General features: G+C 38.7%; 1 protein-coding gene across 1 annotated transcript; it reads left to right on the forward strand.

The window, feature by feature from the left end:
- The first annotated feature begins 756 nt into the window (after positions 1-756).
- On the forward strand, positions 757-1,909 carry LOC107789908 (uncharacterized). Its single transcript, XM_016611786.2, has 2 exons — positions 757-1,428; positions 1,542-1,909. Exons 1-2 carry the CDS (start codon positions 1,032-1,034, stop codon positions 1,739-1,741), a joined length of 597 nt encoding a protein of 198 aa, XP_016467272.1. The 5' UTR covers positions 757-1,031; the 3' UTR covers positions 1,742-1,909.
- Positions 1,910-20,633: the final 18,724 nt, after the last annotated feature.

Genomic DNA, 20,633 nt, shown 5'->3' on the forward strand with positions numbered 1-20,633 from the left:
AACAAAGAAAAAGACTCGAAATCCTAAAAACGTGATTTTCTTGTGTTATATATTGTTACTTTTCTTTTGCAAATATGGTATATTAGATAGTTCAAATAAGAAAAAATTTAATATGTTGATTTTGAATTTCTAAATATCAGAAGAATAATTAAATGATTATTCATAAATATTAGGAAGAATAATTAAATGACTATTTTATTCAATGTGAACTCCATTATAAGAGGGTAAAGAAGGCAAACGACTTTTCATTAAGGCTAGTATAGATAGTTTAAACATTTTTTAATTATCAAAAAGTGTAATCTATCACTATATCTTTTATCTAGTTTCTAATAGTATAATCTGTATCTGAAGAAAATAAAAGTTGATATTCCAGTTGAGATCGAAAATTAGAAGAATGAAACCATGCTATGAACTTCTGTCTTTTTAAAAAATGTGATTATTATTATTATTATTATTATTATTATTATTATTATTATTATTTTAATTTAATTAGAAACATGGAGATGACATTAGAAAAACTGACAGCCAAACAAGTCAGAATTGAGCATAAACTTTTTGAGGCGTAAAATTAATCAAAAGGAACCGATAACTTGTTATCACCGGTGATATTTGTTTTCTTTTAAAGAAAATTCTTTTGTCCTTATGAACTGTAATTACCGGTTATAGGTTCACCTAATAATGGAAGGATCAAAGGGCTTTCTATAATGCAGCTTCTTATCTTCATCCACAAAAATCCCCCATATAAATAGGAGTGTACCTCCCCTCCATTTTCTTCATTCTTTTCGTCAATGTTAGTTTAACTTATTTTCATATTAGCCCCTCTAGTTCATCTAAATTACGCTTCGACCACTCTGGTTATGTTCGCCGCCGTTCACCGGGAAACTGAGAGCCACCTCTCTGTGCCTGCTCTCGGCTTCCCTAGCCCCAGATTCTTCCTCTACCGCCGCCTCGGTTAACCAAAAAACAAAATCAACAAAAAAATCTATACTTACGTATAAATATATAGTACGATATATTCAAACGATACGATAATGCCTTCTCCGAGAAATCACCGGAAAGGTACTGACGAGAAGAATCGAAAAGGAAAGTTATCGGAGAAATCAATGTCGTTTCACGGACAGAGCTCGGAGAGCACAACGCAGTTGCTGCGAAGGCCACGAACAGTACCGGATTTGCTCTCCGCCGGTAGACTTGCCGCCGGAACCTCGCCGGAAGTGAAGGACCGGCTGAAGTTGACGAAGTTACTGTTAAATGTAACGATTCAGAGGAGTCTCGGTGCTGTGCATGTTTTAATATCGCTCGAATCGACGGTTGAGGACCTTATCGCCGCCGCTATCCGACAGTACACGAAGGAAGGACGGCGGCCGGTACTTACCTCCGGCAATCCTACCGATTACGATCTTCATTACTCGCAGTTTAGCTTAGAAAGTGAGTAAGAGCCGTTTGATTGAATGTGTGTAAATCTGAACAGTAATTCTACTGCTTTTGATTGGATAACAAAACTAATTAGTATTTTCATTTCTTTGAATGGTGGGATCCAGGTTTGAACAGAGAGGAGAAGCTGATGGGATTAGGTTCAAGGAATTTCTTTTTGTGCCCAAAGAAGTCAAATGCCGAAAGTGCTGGTGCTGTAACGACGTCGTCTTCTAGTTCTAGCTGTGCAAAGCAAGCTGATACGGCTACTGCTAGTGCTACCAAGATAGCCTTGCCTTGGCTTAAATTCATGGATTTCTTGCGCTAGAAGTTCGAGATTATTGTATACAACATATTATACTATAGATGAAAGTTAGGGAGGTGATTAATTAAGATTTAAGACCACCTCAAAATTTAGAATAATGTTTACCTATTAGATTTAAAATCTTTATATGTTTGCACATTACATGCCTGTTTAAGGTCAACTATTTTCCTATCGACCTTGATGTTGCAGTATGGTACCATCTTAGGACCAGTGGCAAACCAGGATTTTCAGGTCAAAATATTAAAAAAGTAAGTCCACGAAAAAGCAAATAAGTGTTAATATATAATGTATATACATTAAGAAAATACTCAGTTATACGACTGACCTTGAATACATTTGGCTTCGCTACTTCTGGAGATAAATTCAATAAGTTTATCAAGAATTGTCAGAAAACTCAGACATAAGACTCTGACTTTTAATTTTTGTTTCTCGTTCTTATTGGTTTCGAGCTATTAGTTGAATTATTTTTTTGATTTCATTCTTTTATCCATTTAATTCACAATCACAAAAGAAGGAAGGGCCTCTAGTCTATTAGCATCTCCAATAGTAGGTAAAATGAAACAGTGCAATAGTAAACTGGTGCTTATGAATTGGCATTGAAATGTTGGTGTCCATTGATACCTTGCGTTAGCTAGTGGCTGAAAGTCTACCAAATTTGACTCATTTTATGGCTGTGCATGCTATTTGGACTCTAATAGAAAGGAGAGTATAGTATAATAAAACAAAGAAAAAACCTGCGCCATGTTTCAATCAGGGCCAAATGTATAAACACACGGAAACTTCCACAAGGTGACAAGAATGCGTAAAGACTTGCACAAAATTAAATCAGTAGAATATCAAGAAAAGAGAACACGAGTAGAGTTGTCAGCCATTTAATTATGAAAAAAGATGTAATTATAAATATCTTTTAGGAACTTTTAAGTTTTTTGTTTAATATCAAATCAAATTAAATATTATTAATCTTCTAAAATATAATATTGACCCGAGAATAAATCGGATGATGAAATCGATTTGGTTTGATATTTGATTTGGCACAATTTTTCAGTTTTCTTGATTATACCTACAAACAATTTGGAAATTATAGTGCAAATGAACATCGCTAGTAATCCAGTGACTTGCTCAAGATAGTATTTCGAAAAACGTCTTTGGCTCTCGCTTAATTAAGACATATGTGGAATTGTGGATGGAAGATGAATGCTTGAGCTTCTGTGTATAGACTGGCCAAGCTTTTCCGAGACCAAAAATAATTTTATTTAAAAAAGGTGCATTTTTTTCCTCAAAGTTTTGGTGTGCCAAGTTTTAGAAGAAAAAAAATGGTTTTGACTAAAAGCTGAAGTAATTTTTGAAAAGCAAAAAAAAAAAAAATTATATAGTTTCTCGTCAAAATTAATTAGAAGAAAAAGATGTGCTTAGAAGTACTTTTCAAATTACTTAACCAAATATAACTTGCTTTTCACTAAAAATATTTTTTTTAATTAGCACTATTAAAAAAAGCACTTTTCAAAATAAGTTGATTATAAAAGCTTGATCAAACAGGCTAGTAGTCTCTTTAATTGTGTGTGAAGTTCCTTAGACAGCCTTATTTTCTTCAAGCTTGCTTACTTCATTCTAAATTCCTTTTCATTTCTAAATCATAAGTTTGCGAAAATTGCAACTTCAAAATTAGAACCTTGGAAACTACTAAGGACCTGTTTGACCATACAAAAATATTCTTTTATTTTCAAAAATGTGTTTGTCCATGAAATTTTATAAATTTTTGAAAATTTTTTAAAAATGAGTTTTTCAAAAACCCAAAAGTGTTTTTGACCACTTTTTCAAAAAATTCAATTCTTTTTTTCTCACTCACAAAATTATAATATTTTTTCAAGTGAATTGCATGTCCAAACATAATTTCAAATTCCAAATACTATTTTTCAACTTAACTCCAAATACTACTTTTTTTTATAAAAAAAAATATTTATGTCCAAACGCCTACTAATACTGTGCAGGTGAATTTTGTTGGAAAATTTCATCTGAAAATGAGTAGTTGATCGTTGTGTCTTCACTTGTGCTCAGACTTCATGTTTACATTTATCTATCTTTTTCTCACCAGATTTTATTTTCTTATTCGCTCGTTTAGGATCAGGCACACTAGGAACACAATGCATTAATGGAGATAAGAGGTTTAATTTCTTGAGAAATATGTATTTTTAGCCGTTCCTAAAAATAATAATTTATATATATATATATATATATATATATATATATATATAATATGTCAATTATCTGTTTAGATCTTCGTTCAAATAATTAAATTTCTATGAATAAAGGTTAATCTTAACTAACAATAATATCCTTAGATGTGACTTTTTAAAGAAGCAATAAATATCGTGTGGATCTGGTCGGACAGTGGCAATATCATATAATAAATGTTCTAAAAAATAGGAGCAATAATATAACATTCAATAATAATGAACATCAATAAATGACATTTAAGTAAATATGAGGAATGATTCACCCAATAAAGGATGGAATAAGTGGATCTTTCTTCTGACAATGAGTGATAGACAAATCTTAGAATATTCTAGTTATTCTCAGATCTGATGAAAAAATATGAACAAGAATCTCAGTGAAAGGTGATATTTGTTTCTTAGCAAGTGAGAGTCGAATCTTTTTGTCAAACTGTGTTCTTTACAATTACAAATGAATATCACATGCCCCCTCTCATTTTATCTTTTCCTATTTATATGGGATATGTTTCTAAAAAATCATAATAGTACAAGTGCAGAGAATATCCACCAGAATATTCTCTTTAATATTCTATCTTAAAAACTAGCCGTTACAGCTCTGTCAACGGTACTCGACCTCGACCATTGTTGATACCTTGTCTGCGGCTCTCGTTGACTCTTCGACCACAGATTTCGCTGTTTCTTGGGCCATCTCGACAAGCGACGACTTGAAAACTTTTCCCTCAGTATTATCTTGGCTTAAATATTCCAAAGACATATTTTGACCCATACAATATACTTTTTAGTTAGCGAACCATTTAGTTTTGGCAAATTGCAGGCACAAGGCTTCGATCTGTCCCGAAAGCAAGTTCCCCTCTTTTCCACGTTGCAATCAAATAATTAATGTCGTGGCGTGTTAAATTAATTATTACTGTTTACCCAAAAAATCAGATAACGTTAAATTTATGTATGGTTCTAAGGATACGTGATACCCTTTGATACAAAGATAGCAATACGAGTATTCTTGACTATGAGAATAGGAATGATGAACAGAAAGAATGAGTAAGATCAAGTAAAACAAGCACAAGGAGATATCTTTGTATGAGAAAAGATCTTTTTTTTCAGTCTATTCAGTATATGCATAGATTACAAGTACCCCCTTTTATAATAGAGGGTCATTACTTTATTTATAACAAAATAATAAAATAAAGTATGTAGTGGAAGACCCATGATGATTTATCTCTTCCTCAATTCCCGACAAGATTCTCTCTCTTGGTGCGGTTGTAACGGCTCTTGTCTGTGAGCTCGATACTGGATCGAACTTGTTACTGGGTCGGCCCTTTGGTCTTGGCTTGAATTCGACTTTCGGGATAGTCGTGGCGCATTTCCGGCCTCGAAGCAATGCCTTACGGATCGATTTGGTCACGGACTCGATAAGATTATCGAGCCATTCCTAGAGCAGCTTTCGGACTCGAGGCTCGTTTGTACTGTCTTCGGAGCTCACTCCCAAAATTCTACTCCGGTTTCTTGTCACTCGAACTCGATCAAACGTAGGATGGTCAAAATCTATTTTGACCGTATACAGATAGTCCCCTCGATTCTCATGAAGGATGCGGTGAGAATCGATATGATTTTTGACAGTTCGATCGGGTTATAAGTTGACGTTTTAACAGGGATCGATTATGACGTATGTGATAATTGTCCCATCGATTTAGTCTTTCAAGGTATTTAATGCTTGTCAGATGGCGGTCGGCCACCTCTGTTATTGAACCGTCATGATGCGAGCCTATAAATAACCCTTCTATCTAACATTTACCATTTTTACGCCTTCACTCTTCCAAACTTTCTTATTTTTTCTCTCTATTTCTTCGCTTGCAGAGCCATCTACACCAGAGTTTTGGTGCCGTAAATTTTTCACTTTCCTTTGCCTTTCTTCCTCTCATATCAATGGCCAAAACATCGAAAACTGTACCTCAGAAGGAGAAAGCTTCTTCTTCACGGCCGTCCGGCGATAAGGCACCGGTGGAGCCGTCCATCCATGACTATGTTCCCGGCCCGTGTACTCTGAAGATTGATTTTAAGGTCGAGAATCCTTCATCTATTCCGAGTTGATGTGAGCACGTGTCGATGTACATGTGCTCTATAACGGAGGATCATCTCGAGGCCGTTAGGAAAGACTGCAACTGGGGTTTCGAGGTTGTGTTACAAATTCCATCCCCCGAAGAGAGCGTCATCACCCATGTGGAGATGTTTTAAAGTGTTTACACTTATCCCTTCACGTTGGGTCCCGTCGACCCGGTAATCATTGATTTTTGCAAAAGATATCAGTTCACCCTCAGTCTAATTCATCCCTCTCTATGGCGTATAGTAATCCTACTTCGCTTTTTCTCCATCAAAGCCGGGGGCTGGATTTTTCCCTGAATCACCTCATACGATTGTATCGGCCTCAAATCTTTCGAGGATTAATTAGACTTCATTGTCGAGCATCGAAGTCTTTGATGTCGAGCACCGACGAAGACAAGGATCGGGGTTGGATGGGCCGTTATATTCGGGTGAGGACCCGTGACCTTATTCCGGAAGAGAAGATGCCATTCCCCGAGGAATGGAATTTTGACTGTAAGTGGTTCTCAAAAGACGTTGCTTTTCGTATCTTTTTCCGATTTTTTATGATGTCTTTCTCCGATATACAGCTGCCCCTTGGATGCCACAAGCGGTACCCGATCTCGAGGATTGGGTTCGGAAGTTAGCCTCGACTTCCTCTTATGCCAAACGCGCTTGGCGTGATTTGGCAAAAGGTAGATGGGAGGCCAAGAATCATGGTAAGGTTTTACTTCTCATTTCCTTCGAAGTGTTCTTTGTGCTCCATTTGTTACCGATTTCCTTTCATGCAGGTGTAACCAAGGATGCCGCTTTGAGGCCTTCGAGCGGTGAAGAAGGAACCAAGTCCCTAGTCCCGAAACCGGGGAAAGATAAGAAGCGAAAAGCCGCCTCTCGGTTAGAGGACCCCAAGCCCAAAACTTGAAGGGTGAGGAGGAAGGCAATTGCTCTTCCGATTAACTCGGTCCAACGACTGAGAGAAGAAGAAAAAGAAGAAGACGATGCCTCGGCTTTGGTGCTCCGATCTGCGAAAGCTATCGAGGTCACCAAAGCTCCTAAGCCGATGGCGGATGTACCGGTCGGGGTCGGTCCTGGAATCCCGAGTCTTGATCGGAGCACCCCGAGTGATTCGCTTGGGGCTATGACAGTGGGTCATTCGCCTTCCCTTCCAACCTTTTCTGAGGAGGTGTTAAAGGAAGCTCGAGAATTGAAGACCCCCAATATGGGCGGATGCTTTAGTGTAGGGGACCCTTTTCAGGATTGCTTTACTGGAGTCGATGATGCTTCCGATATTGGTGACGCTTCTCTTCTACTAGAGGAGGCCCAACGTTTCATTACTCGGGCAATAATTTTACTATACTTGGTTTCTTTGTTCTTTTTCAAACTTGACTTATGTTCTTTCCCTACTGTGCAGGCCATTAGTAGGTTTCGAGTCGACCTTAGCCATTGTGAGGTCGAGCTTCAGAAGGTCTCGGGGGAGAGAGACGCCATGCGGCTTCTTTGCAGCCAAAAGGACGAGGCTATAAAGGACCTCCAAGCGGATTTGGCTAAGGTTCGTGAAGAAGAGGTCGAACTCGATAAGCAGGTAAGCCTCGTTCTGTTAAAGTATGGGTTTGACTCAACTGTGGAAGTTAACCCTTCATTATCTCAGTTGCAGCAAAAGATTGAAAAGATCGGGTTACTTCGGGAAGAAGTTGATCAAATCAAAGCTGAATGTAATCGGTGGAAGGAGACTATCGACCGCGTGGCTGCGGAAAAAGAAACCATTTTGACCAAATTATTATCGGTCGATGTTCAGCTTCGAAGCGTTAAGCAAAAGGGTTCGGCTCAAGCTAAGAGGATCGAGGAGCTTGAAGCACGGCTTGCTGAGGCCAAGGCGGAGGTTGAGTCATCAAAATTCATGGCGGATAAGTCTAATATCGTGTATCAGGCTGATGCCGAGGCTGCTCATATGGAGGCACGAGAGGCCACGGATACTGCCGACACTCGAGCTCATTGGGTTGCCGAACTTGCTAAATATAGGTCTCAGAGGGAGACCCTCGAGGATATACACGCTCGAGGTTTCGACCTTACTGAAGAGATAAAAAAGGCTAAAGAGCTCGAAGCTAAAGCCTTGGCTTCTTATGGCGATGATGATGGTAGCAAGAGCGGATCCGAAGACGGGGAAGAGCCTGACAGAGAAGCAAACACCCCTGAGGATGACCAGGAAGCTTAGTTCTTAATTTTTTACATTTGTAATCAATTATGTAGACAATTTTGTATATAGACAACTTGGCCGACTTGCTTCTATTTCGTGAAGACTTTTATACGTGCCTTACAAATGTTTTCACAAGGAACTTAATAATTTAATCAAATTTGGACTTCGTAGTCTCTATGATTGATTGTTTTTTCAGACTCAAAGTGACATAGTCCTTAGGCTTACTAGTTGAGTCAATGATTCGAACTCAAAAAAATATAGCCCGTAGGAGTAATGGTCCAGTGAGTGCTTGCTCGAACTCGAAATAAAAGTAGCCCGTAGGCTTAGTAGTTGAGTGAATGATTCGAACTCGAAGTAATGTAGCCCGTAGGCGTAATGATCGAGTGAGTGCCTGCTTGAACTCGAAATGAAGGTAGCCCGTAGGATTAGTTGTTGAGTGATTGATTCAAACTCGAAGTAATGTAGCCCGTAGGCGTAATGGTTGAGTGATTGCTTGCTCGAACTTGTAATAATAGTAGCCCATAGGCTTAGTCGTCGAGTGAATGATTCGAACTCGAAGTAATGTAGCATGTAGGCATAATGGTCGAGTGAGTGCCTGATCCAACTCAAAATGAAGGTAGCCCATACGCTTAGTTGTCGAGTGATTGATTCGAACTCGAAGTAATGTAGCCCGTAGGCATAATGATCGAGTGAGTGCTTACTCAAACTCGTAAAAATAGTAGCCCATAGGCTTAGTCGTCGAGTGAATGATTCGAACTCAAAGTAATGTAGCATGTAGGCATAAAGGTCGAGTGAGTGCTTGCTCAAACTCGAAATGAAGGTAGCACGTAGTCTTAGTTGTCGAGTGATTGATTCGAACTTGAAGTAATGTAGCCCGTAGGCGTAATGGTCGAGTGAGTGCTTGCTCGAACTCGTAATAATAGTAGCCCATAGGCTTAGTTGTCGAGTGAATGATTCGAACTCGAAGTAATGTAGCCTGTAGGCGTAATGGTCGAGTGAGTGCCTGCTCGAACTCATAATAATAGTAGCCTATAGGCTTAGTTGTCGAGTGATTGATTCGAACTCGAAGAAATATAGCTCGTAGGCATAATGGTCGAGTGAGTGCTTGCTCGTACTCATAATAATAGTAGCCCATAGGCTTAGTCGTCGAGTGAATGATTTGAACTCGAAGTAATGTAGCCCGTAGACGTAATAGTCGAGTGAGTGCTTGCTCGAACTCGTAATAATAGTAGCCCATAGGCTTAGTCGTCGAGTGAATGATTCGAACTCGAAGTAATATAGCCCGTAGGCGTAATGGTCGAGTGAGTGCTTGCTCGAACTTGTAATAAAAGTAGCCTGTAGGCTTAGTAATCGAGTTTATCTTAATTCTGATTGCATAATAAATCTCCAAATAGAGGAATTTTTCTTGGATATAAGATATCGGTAAAGAGGAGGACTTTCTTTGCAAGTCATTATACATGTGTTCATGTTTCGCGTCTGGGTTCGGGCCAACTACATGAGCATGGTTCGTTTTGACCATTTTGGCTCTTACAACTTTTCCTATTGGAACCCCGTTGCTGCGAAATAACTTTCTTGCATCAGAACTTGATATATTTGAGGGCCTAATGCCCCTCCCCCCAGTATTCGAGGTCGATTGTACAAAGGCCTCAGATATTATTGTAAGTCTAGCACGATCATTGGTTGCCTAATTAAAAACCTTACCGAAAAACCCATTTGGGATAAAACCGGTCTAAGGGAAAAAGAGTGCAACGCGTGCTTTCAAGCGAAGGATCCATCTTAGCTCTTGTTCGTACTTCTGCATGGGTCAGTTTTGAAATGTAAATGAATATGGAAGGGTAGTACCTTAGCAGTAGTATCATTTTAGATGTGACACATTCCAACTGCTTGATAGTTATTTGCCGTTTATAATGTCGAGCTTATACGATCCTTTTCCGACGTTCTTGAGAACCTGATATGGTCCTTCCTAATTTGGTCCTAGTTTTCCTTCGTTCGGATTTTGGGTATTGATGGTGACTTTTCTTAACACTAAGTCCCCGGGCTTGAAATGGCGGAGCTTGGTTCTTCGATTATAATATCTTTTGATTCGCTGCTTTTGGGCGGCCAATTGGACGAGAGCAGCTTCTCGTCTTTCGTCTGATAATTTGAGGCTGGTATTCGTAGCCTCGCTATTTGATTCTTCCATCATGAATCGAAATATGGTGCTGGGTTCATCGACTTTAACTGGTATCAATGCTACAGACCCATATACTAAGGAGAATAGGGTCGCCCCCATACTGGATTTTGACGTTGTCCGATATGCCCAAAGGACTTCGGGCAGGATTTATCTCCATTTTCCTTTAGTGTTGTTCAACCTCTTCTTTAGGTTTTGAATGATAGTTTTGTTGACTCGGCCTGTCCGTTCCCACTGGGGTGGTATGGTGTTGATAGTTTCTTTCTTATTTTGTGATCTTCGAAGAATTTTGTTACTTTGCTGCCAACGAATTATTTTTTATTATCACATACTATTTCGGCGGGTATCCCGAATCGGTATACGATATGATACCAAATAAAATCTATAACTTCTTCCTCTCTTATCTTCTCGAACGCCTGCGCTTCAACCCATTTAGAAAAATAGTCGGTCATAAATAAAATGAATTTGGCTTTACCTGGGATCGATGGCAGAGGGCCGACGATATCCATTCCCCATTTCATGAACGGCCATAGGGATAGGACTGAGTGAAGTTGCTCTCCGGGTTGATGGATCATTGATACAAACCTTTGACATTTGTCAGATTTACGAACAAATTCCTTCGCATCTTTACCCATATCGATCCAATAATACCCTGCTCTGATTATTTTTCGAACTAATGTATCGGCACCAGAGTGATTCCCACAAGTGCCCTCATGCACTTCCCGCAGGATGTAATCGGTATCTCCCGGACCCAAGCATACTGCCAACGGTCCATCGAATGTTCTTCGATATAGCATTCCATCCGAAGCCAATGTGAATCGAGCAGCTTTAGTCCGTAGGGCCCTAGAATCTTTAGGGTCCGATGGGAGCTTTACGCTCTTTAAGTATTTAATATACTTATTTCTCCAATCCCAGGTTAAGCTTGTAGAATTTATCTCGGCGTGACCTTCTTCGATTACCGATCTTGAAAGTTGAACGATAGTCCCCGAGCTCAAGTCATCTACCTCGACCGACGATCAAAAATTCGCAAGTGCATCGGCCTCATTATTTTGTTCTCGTGGAACATGCCGTAAAGTCCATTGTTTGAAATGGTGCAAAGTGACAAGCAGTTTGTCTAAATACCTTTGCATTCTACCTTCTCGAACTTAGAAGGTTTTGTTTACTTGACTCACCACCAGCAAAGAGTCACAATTAGCTTCAATGACTTCTGCTCCCAAGTTTTTAGCTAGCTCGAGACCTGCAATCATGGCTTCATACTCGGCCTCGTTGTTAGTCAACCTGGTAGTTTTAATAGATTGCCTAATAGTGTTACCCGTGGGTGGTTTCAAAACTATGCCTAGCCCGGACACCTTCACGTTCGAAGCCCCGTCCGCAAAAAGGATCCATACCCCCGATGATGTACTCGATTTCAACAGGAGTTCTTTTTTGACTTCGGGTACGAGGGTTGGCATGAAATCGGCCACGAAGTCTGCTAAAATTTGAGACTTGATGGTCGTACGGGGTTGATATTCGATATCGTACCCATTGAGTTCGATGGCCCATTTGTCCAATCGGCCTGATAGTTCGGGCTTGTGCCAAATATTACGAAGCGGGTAAGTGGTCAATTGAAAGTACGGTCTTAACTTTCTAGAGGCGCTTATCAGTGCAAGTGCCAATTTTTCTAGGTGCGGATATCTAGTTTTCGCTTCCCCTAAGGTCCGACTTATATAATAAAGGAAAAATTGCGTACCTTGCTCTTCTCAAACTAGGACACCGCTTACGGTGATTTCCGATACTGCCAAGTACAAGCAAAGTTTTTTGTCTGTTTTTGGAGTGTGAAGTAGTGGTGGGCCCGATAGATATCGTTTCAGTTCCTCTAATGCTTGTTGGCATTCCAGGGTCCAAGCGAAATCGTTCTTCTTTTTGAGTAGAGAGAAAAATTTGTAACTTCGATCTGATGATCTCGAAATGAATCAGCCTAAGGCTGCAATCCGTCCCGTTAGCCTTTGGACAGCTTTCATGCTGTCCACGATGGTGATGTCTTCGATGGCCTTAATTTTATCGGGGTTAATCTCGATTCCCCGATTTGACACCATGAAGTCGAGGAACTTGCCCGAACCGACCCCAAAAGCACATTTTTCGGGGTTGAGCTTCATGTTGTATTTCCTCAAAATCTCGAACGTTTCCTGCAAATGGGTCAAATGGTCCTCTACGCACATGGACTTAACTAGCATGTCATCAATATAAACTTCCATTGATTTACCTATTTATTCTTCGAACATTTTATTTACTAGGCATTGGTAAGTAGCCTTTTTTAGCCCGAAAGGCATCACATTATAACAATATGTTCCATATTTGGTGACAAATGAAGTCTTTTCCTGGTCCTCCGGGTTCATTTGGATTTGATTATACCCGGAATAGGCATCGAGAAAAGTGAGGATCTCGTTCCCAGCCGTGGCATCGATCATGCGATCGATGTTGGGCAGCGGAAAGGAATCTTTGGGGCATTATTAGTTCAAATCCTTATAGTCCATACACATTCTAAGTTTGTTCCATTTTTTAGGCACTACAACTACATTGGCTAACCATTCGGGATATTTCACCTCCCGAATGGACCCTATCTTGAGAAGTTTGGTTACCTCGTCCTTTGTGAATGCGTGCTTTTCCTCGAACTGGGGTCTTCTTTTTTGCTTCACCGATCTGAACCTAGGGTCCAAGCTTAGCCGATGTGTCATTATGTCCGGTGGGATCCTTGTTATATCTAAATGGGACCAGGCAAAACAATCAATGTTATTGATAAGAAATTGAACGAGTTTCTTCCTGAGTTCGGGTCTCAACCCCGTTCCCAAGTATACCTTTCACTCGAGCCAGTGCTCGATTAGTGTGACTTGCTCTAGTTTCTCAATTGTTGATTTGATGGCGTCGGAGTCATCGGGAATCATGAAAGATCGAGGGACCCTTTTATCATCATCTTCTTCGATCTTATGGTTATCTGGCTGGGTCGAAGCCGACATCTGTGATTGCTATTTGGTGTCCCGTTCTCCTTCTAAGCCCGATCCCTTTATCGGCGAAGGCGAGGACATTGATTTTGCTTCCTCGACAGCGAACATTTCTTTTGCGGCCGGTTGTTCTCCGTACACTGTTTTGACACCTCTCGATGTTGGGAATTGGAGGACCTGGTGTAGGGTCGAAGGTACAGCTCTCATGTTGTGGATCCATGGCCTTCCAAAAAGGGCATTGTATCTCATATCGCCTTCGATCACGTGAAACTTTGTTTCCTGGATGGTTCCGACCACGTTTATTGGTAGGATTATCTCGCCTTTGGTGGTTTCACATACCATATTGAATCCGTTTAGAACCAGAGTTGCGGGTACGATATGGTCCTGCAGGCCGAGCTGTTCTACGACCTTCAATATGATGATGTTGGCCGAGCTACCTGGATCGATTAACACACACTTAATTTTAGTTTTATTCATGAGTACGGATATTACCAGCACATCGTTATGAGGTTGGATGACTCCTTCTGCATCTTCATCATCGAAGGACAAAGTCCTTATGGGTGCGTAATCTTGAATTCGAGATTGCTTTTTCCTCACAATCGATGTTTTAGTGCATTTAGGCACTGGTCCCTGAGGGGTATCGACGTCGCCGATGATCATGTGAATGACATGTTGCGGTTCTTCTTGCTCGTTTTGCTTGCCGAAATCCCTGTTTTTAAAATGATTTTTTGCCCTATCACTCAGAAATTCCCGAAGGTGCCCTTTGTTAAATAAGCGGGCTACTTCCTCTCTTAATTGCCTGCAATCTTCCGTTTTGTGGCCATGGGTGCCATGATATTCGCACATTTGATTGGGATTCCTTTGTGCAGGATCAGTCTACATGGGTCGATGCCATTTAGTGTCTTTGATGCATCCGATAGCCGACATGATGGCGGATGCACCAACACTGAAGTTATACTCTGATAATCGAGGTGCTTCTATAGGATCGGCATATTTATCAAAGCCGCTCTTGCTCATAAGTCCCAGAGAATTTTGCCTTCGATCAATCCTTCGATTGTTCCGAACTGTATTACGTGCTGAACCGTTGTTCATATGATCTGCGATGTACGGTTGATATTGGTTTGTTCTCTGTCGATCTCCCTTTGATTTTTAGTAGGTGTCCTGTTCTGATGCACTGGTCCATACGGAGCTCCCAACTGGTCATCTTCGACCCTAATTTTTGATTGATATCGGTTGTGTATATCTGCCCAAGTTATTGCTGAATACTCGATCAAATTGTGTTTCAGCCGACGTGATGTTGTCGAACTTAGCTCGTTCAACCCTTCAGTGAAAGCTTGTACGGCCCAATCGTCTGTGACCGGTGGCAATTCCATGCGTTCCATTTGAAATCGGGATACGAATTCTCTTAGCATTTCATTACCCTTTTGCTTTACTTTGAAGAGGTCTGATTTTCTTGTTGCAACCTTTATGGAACCAGCATGTGCCTTTACGAACGAATCTGCTAACATGGCAAAAGAATCGATGGTATTTAGCGGTAAATTGTGATACCAGTTCATTGCTCCCTTCGAGAGTGTCTCCCCGAACTTTTTCAACAATACGGATTCGATCTCATCATCATCCAAATCGTTGCCTTTGATGGCACATGTGTAAGAGGTGACGTGTTCGTTAGAATCGGTCATACCGTTATATTTGGAAATTTCGGGCATACAAAATTTTTTGGGGATTGGTTTTGAGGCCGCACTCGAGGGGAAAAGGCTTTTGTATGAATTTTTTCGAATCAAGCCCTTTTATCATTGGTGGAACCCCCGAAATTTGATCGACCCTGGCATTGTATGTTTCCACTCTCTTGTCGTTGGCTTCGACTCGTTTTGTGAGTTCCTCGAGAAATTTAGTAATTTTGAGAGTGGTCCCCGATTCTTGCTCGTTTGATTTCACTATGGCGGGCTCCGTTCTAGGGGTGATTTCTCGAAACGGATTGGAATCCGGCCTGCTTTGTATATGAGTTTGGCTCTGTAACTGGGCTATCGCTACTTGTTGGACTTCTAGCATCTCGAAGATCATACGTAAGCTGGCTCCGATTTCCCCCGCGTTATGGGTGTCTCGGGCTACGGATCGAGTACCGCCCTGAATGCTTTTTTTCGGTTCGGAACGCTGATTCGCCTCCAGAGCTATTTGTGAATTGACATCCAATGGTACTTCGGCTCGAATTTTGGGTACTACGATTCGAGCCTCAGTGCCATCGTCAAGTGGCCTTCCGCCCCCGGGTGCCAAGTTGTTGGTTTCATCTTGAAGGCCGGCTTCGTGGTCGATAGGTAAAGCCATTGCTGATTTGAAGTTGTAAACTGGTGTGTACTACAGATTTATATCAAACAATTACTGTTATCCTTAGCCCCACAGTGGGCGCCATATGTTTACCCGAAAAATCAGATAACGTTAAATTTATGTATGGTTCTAAGGATACGTGATACCCTTTGATACAAAGATAGCAATACGAGTATTCTTGACTATGAGAATGGGAATGATGAACAGAAAAAATGAGTAAGATCAAGTAAAACAAGCACAAGGAGATATCTTTGTATATGAGAAAAGATCTTTTTTTCCGGTCTATTTAGTATATGCATAGATTACAAGGACCCCCTTTTATAATAGAGGGTCATTACTTTATTTATAATAAAATAATAAAATAAAGCATGTAGTGGAGGACCCATGATGATTTGTCTTTTTTCTCGATTTCCCGTCAAGATTCTCTCTCTTGGTGCAGTTGTAACGACTCTTGTCTGTGAGCTCGATACTGGCTCGAACTTGTTACTGGGTCGGCCCTTCGGTCTTGGCTTGAGTTCGACCTTCGGGATGGTCGTGGCGCATTTCCGACCTCGAAGCAATGTCTTGCGGATCGATTTGGTCACGGGCTCGATAAGATTATCGAGCCGACTCCTCGAGCGGCCTTCGGACTCGAGGCTCGTTTGTACTGTCTTCGGAGCTCACTCCCAAAATCCTACTCCGGTTTCTTACCACTCGAACTCGATCGAACGTAGAAAGACCGAAATCTATTTTGACCGTATACAATATGTTAGTGAATAACGATCTCTAAATTATTCTATTTACAGACGACTCTTTAATTTTCAGTGATAAATTATAGTACCAAGAGTCATTTTTTTAATTTCCATACGTATAATTCCAACATGGACACACACACTCCCCATATTTGTATGTAATTTTCTAAAGTGTATTCCTCCTCCTTTTCTTTTTCTTCTTTTATATTGTCTTCCTTTCCTTCTATTTTTTTTTTTCTCTTCTCTTTCTTTCCTATCTGTTATTTGGTGGTTTTCTTTGACCTGATCAGTATTTTCAGTTTAGTGTCTGTTTTCTCCAGGAATATTCGAATGATATACTGATATGGTTTTGATTTTTGAAGACCGAGTAGATAAGAAAATGATTTGTTTTCTTTGGGCATATGTCGACGCAATTCGACACTCTCTGAAAGTCTGGGATTTGTTGTATAGTATATATATCATATATTAATAGTTTTTTATTTATTTTATATTTGTTAAACACACAACATATATAATGTAGAAATATTTTATGCATAGATGATAGAGTATTTAACCTTTTCGACCTCGACGCTGTGAAATACTCTCTTGGGATTATGCAACGAACACTATATGTTAAAAAATAAGCCAACAGTATATTTATAAGTTGATTTGCGGTGCATTATGTTTTGCAAACAAACAATGTGTCAAATAATCCAGTGCACTACTCGATATTGACACAATTTTCTCGGGTAGGTGCACAAACAATCATACTTAAGGATACTATTTCGAGATTAGTCAATACTTATTTTCTTCTAAAAATTTAATCTAAAAATCTTAATTTCAAAATAATTCAGGATAGTTTTATCCTGAAAAATTAAATTGAAACGCTATTTGATGTCATTTCTACAACTTTGGACAACCGAATTCATTGCATGCTCTATCATTTTTCAGGCTTTCATCTAGCTGCCAAATGAGGCAATGGAACTATAGAATTATATATATTCCCTTCGAGTTTAAGTTATATAATTATAACATAATGTTACAATTTAATTTTTATAGCAGATTATTGTTTAAGTATTTTCTTTTTAGGTGATCATATTAAACTTGATATGGAGATTTACCTTGTGCTGCTCTCTTCTTTTCAATTTTCCTTTAAAGCCGCTAATAAGTGGTACTTCCAAACTCCTCCTTTGTGCCTTTTTTTTTCTCCTTTCTTTTCTCAACCCAAAAGTTAAAGGTAAATGGCGAGAGGACTCCAAGGCTTTTTTTTTTTTTTTTTTGTATTATATTAGAAAGTGAAAATGTACGAAGCTTTTTATACCTAATGAAATTATAAGACCTTTTGATTTTCTTTTGTGAGGATAATGCTAATCGCTCTTTATTTTGAAGAGTAGAAACTGTCTTAATAGAATACAAAATTATCGTGTTTAAATTCTGTTATTGCATGCGTTAAAGAAAATTTTTGAAAGATCCTATGCAGTGATGGATCGCCGGTATAGCCTGTTTAGCCAAGCTGGAAAAACTAGCTTATTGTGAGAAGTGTTTTTTTTAAAAGCGTTTTTTTCAAAAGTACTTTTGATGAAAAACAGTTTGTGTTTGGCTAATTAATTTGAAAAACACTTCTAAGCAACAATTTGTGTTTGGCCAAACTTTTAAAAAGTATTTCTAAGTGTATTTTTATCAAAAGTGCTTCGGGGAAGAAGTTACTTTTTTCTATTTCTCCAAAACTGTTTTTACTTCTACTCAAAAATATTTTTTTTTTTAAAAAGTATTAACAGTCTACTAGAGCCAAAAAAGTCAAGACAAGGAATTAGGCAAATATAGGATCATGTTGTGCCTCTTGTCTAATAAAATATACTATGAAATTTGTGACTCCTCGTGATAAATGTGAACTATTAGGCTTCCTAATATATCTACTACAAATTTACGAAATGAAATAGATATGTTTTTCTCAGTTCTGGTAGAAAGTAGTAGTAACGTCTGGAAAAAGTGTGGTGTGGTGTCTATTCACCAAAAAATCACTAATATTTTATGACACAAAAAATCAATAATTTGAAGGTCTCTGTCTATAGACCTGACAGAAGTGAAGGAACACAACTTCTGCAATCAATCAAATCTCCTACGTATTTTGACTATGATCCTTTTTAAGTCAGAATTTTAATTTTATGAGTTCTGAATTTTAAAATGACGAATTCAAGTTTTAAAAATTGAGTTCTAAATTTAATATTTATACATATTTAATAAATTTTAAACACTATATATATTGTTTGAGCAAAAGTTACTAGGTTCGTCCGAACATATATCTCGACTTGTGCCTCCGCCCTGCCTCTATCTGAGCTTGGAGCTGAAAATGTAATATGCGCAAGCTCATACGTTACAACACATGTCTCTCCCCTTTTCTTTTTAGCTTTGAAAGCAATAAGTGTGATTACAGATTACGAGCATTTGAAATAGAAGATTGATCCATTTTCCTTGAAATATTATTAGTGGCAGTTAGATCTTTGAAAGATCCTGTCCAACCTTTGAAAACATTGATACATGGGAGATATCCAAGTTCCCCTGCAGCACGTTAAAGCGAAAATCCAGCCAACTATTGACTACTGAGACCAGGGTTGTTTAAAACCAAATCGTAACTCCGAACTCCAAATTTGGATTATTGATTTATTGGTATCGGATTATCGGAATAATGGTTGATGAACGGATTGAAATTTGATAACTAACGACTTAATGGTTTGAGGGCGGATTACTCAATTTCCTTATCTAATAAACCGTTAACCCGTTAAGAATTTTTATATATATACGTGAAATTCAAAAATAGCGAGATTTACAAGTGGTAATTGAAAAATAGTCATCTTTTCAAAAGTAATCGAAATTTAGCCACTTTTTATGTAAAGAAAAATCTGAACGAAAACACTGTTCAAAATCCGGAAAATATTCCAGCATAATATACTGGAGTTTCAGTATAACATATTGGACTTCCAGTATAATATACTGGAGTTCCAACATAATATACTGGAGCTCCAGTACAATATACTGATCCATCATAATATACTGGAAGTTCATACACATGTGCACCAATCTCCAGTATATTATGCTGGAACTTTTCGTGCTGTACCAAAATAGTGGTTATTTTTCAATGACTTTACAAACGATGGCTATTTTTTAATTACCAGTTCGAAAACTGACTAGTCCGTGCTATTTTCACCTTTTACCCTTATGTATACCCTAAATCCCTAATTCTCAATTCTAACACTAGCAGCAATTCAGCTCTTCAAAATTCAAACATGGATTTGGTCAGACAGGAATTGCATGTCAAGTGGATTTTTCTATGAGACAGGAAATTTGTTTGTGCATTAGTTAACTAACTCGTTTTTTTTTGTAAGAAATATTTTTTTTTTCAATTGAGTTGTCAATTTTTTTTTATCCATGCTATATACTTATTTACTCTCCCTTGTACTTGTATGTCACATGGATTAGAAAATATTATATAAATAAATCTGGACCTAAATTTTTCCTAATCTCTAGTTCTCTATTTTTTTATTATCTATTTGATTTAGCCGATAAACCGCCCGATAATCACTAATTCGATACCAATCCGCCCGATGTCTTATTAGTTGGCTAGCGGATTACTACATTTATAAACCGATAACCGATAAGTCGAACCATTAAGAGTAAATATTCGCTGATCCACCCGATAATCGCTAATCCGATACCAATCTACCCGATATCTTATTGGTTGGCTAGTGGATTACTATATTTATACACCTATAACCGATAAGCCGAACCATTAAGAGTAAATATTCGTCGATCCACCCGATAATCGATAATACGATACCAATCCGCCTGATGTCTTATGGGTTGGCTAGCAGATTACAATATTTATAAATCAATAACCGATAAGTCAAATCATTAAGCGTAAATATCCGCCGATCCATCCGATAAGCACCCCTAATTGAGATATAAAAAAATCAATTCTTTTTTTTTTCAAAATATCTCGGGACCCGGAACTCGGCCCTGTTTATTTAGTGCACATCTGAATTATTTTTAGTCCTAATTACCCTTAATTGTTACTCCCTCCATTTACTTCTATATTAAAAATACATTTTCACTTTTTCTTGTCCATTATACTAAATCAAGAGAAAGATAATATCTTTTTCCTGTTTTACCCTTATCATTAACTATTCATTTCCCATATCATATCCCAAGACTTATGG

Source organism: Nicotiana tabacum, chromosome 9 (assembly GCF_000715075.1).
Source record: "Nicotiana tabacum cultivar K326 chromosome 9, ASM71507v2, whole genome shotgun sequence".
Classification (NCBI taxonomy): domain Eukaryota; kingdom Viridiplantae; phylum Streptophyta; class Magnoliopsida; order Solanales; family Solanaceae; genus Nicotiana; species Nicotiana tabacum.

What these genes read in the sequence shown, in the direction of transcription:
- LOC107789908 (XM_016611786.2), top strand. Translation starts at nt 1,032, where the DNA reads ATGCCTTCTCCGAGAAATCACCGGAAAGGTACTGACGAGAAGAATCGA. An exon ending in CTCGCAGTTTAGCTTAGAAA is followed by an intron (nt 1,429 to 1,541) that starts GTGAGTAAGAGC and finishes GGTGGGATCCAG; the next exon opens with GTTTGAACAGAGAGGAGAAG.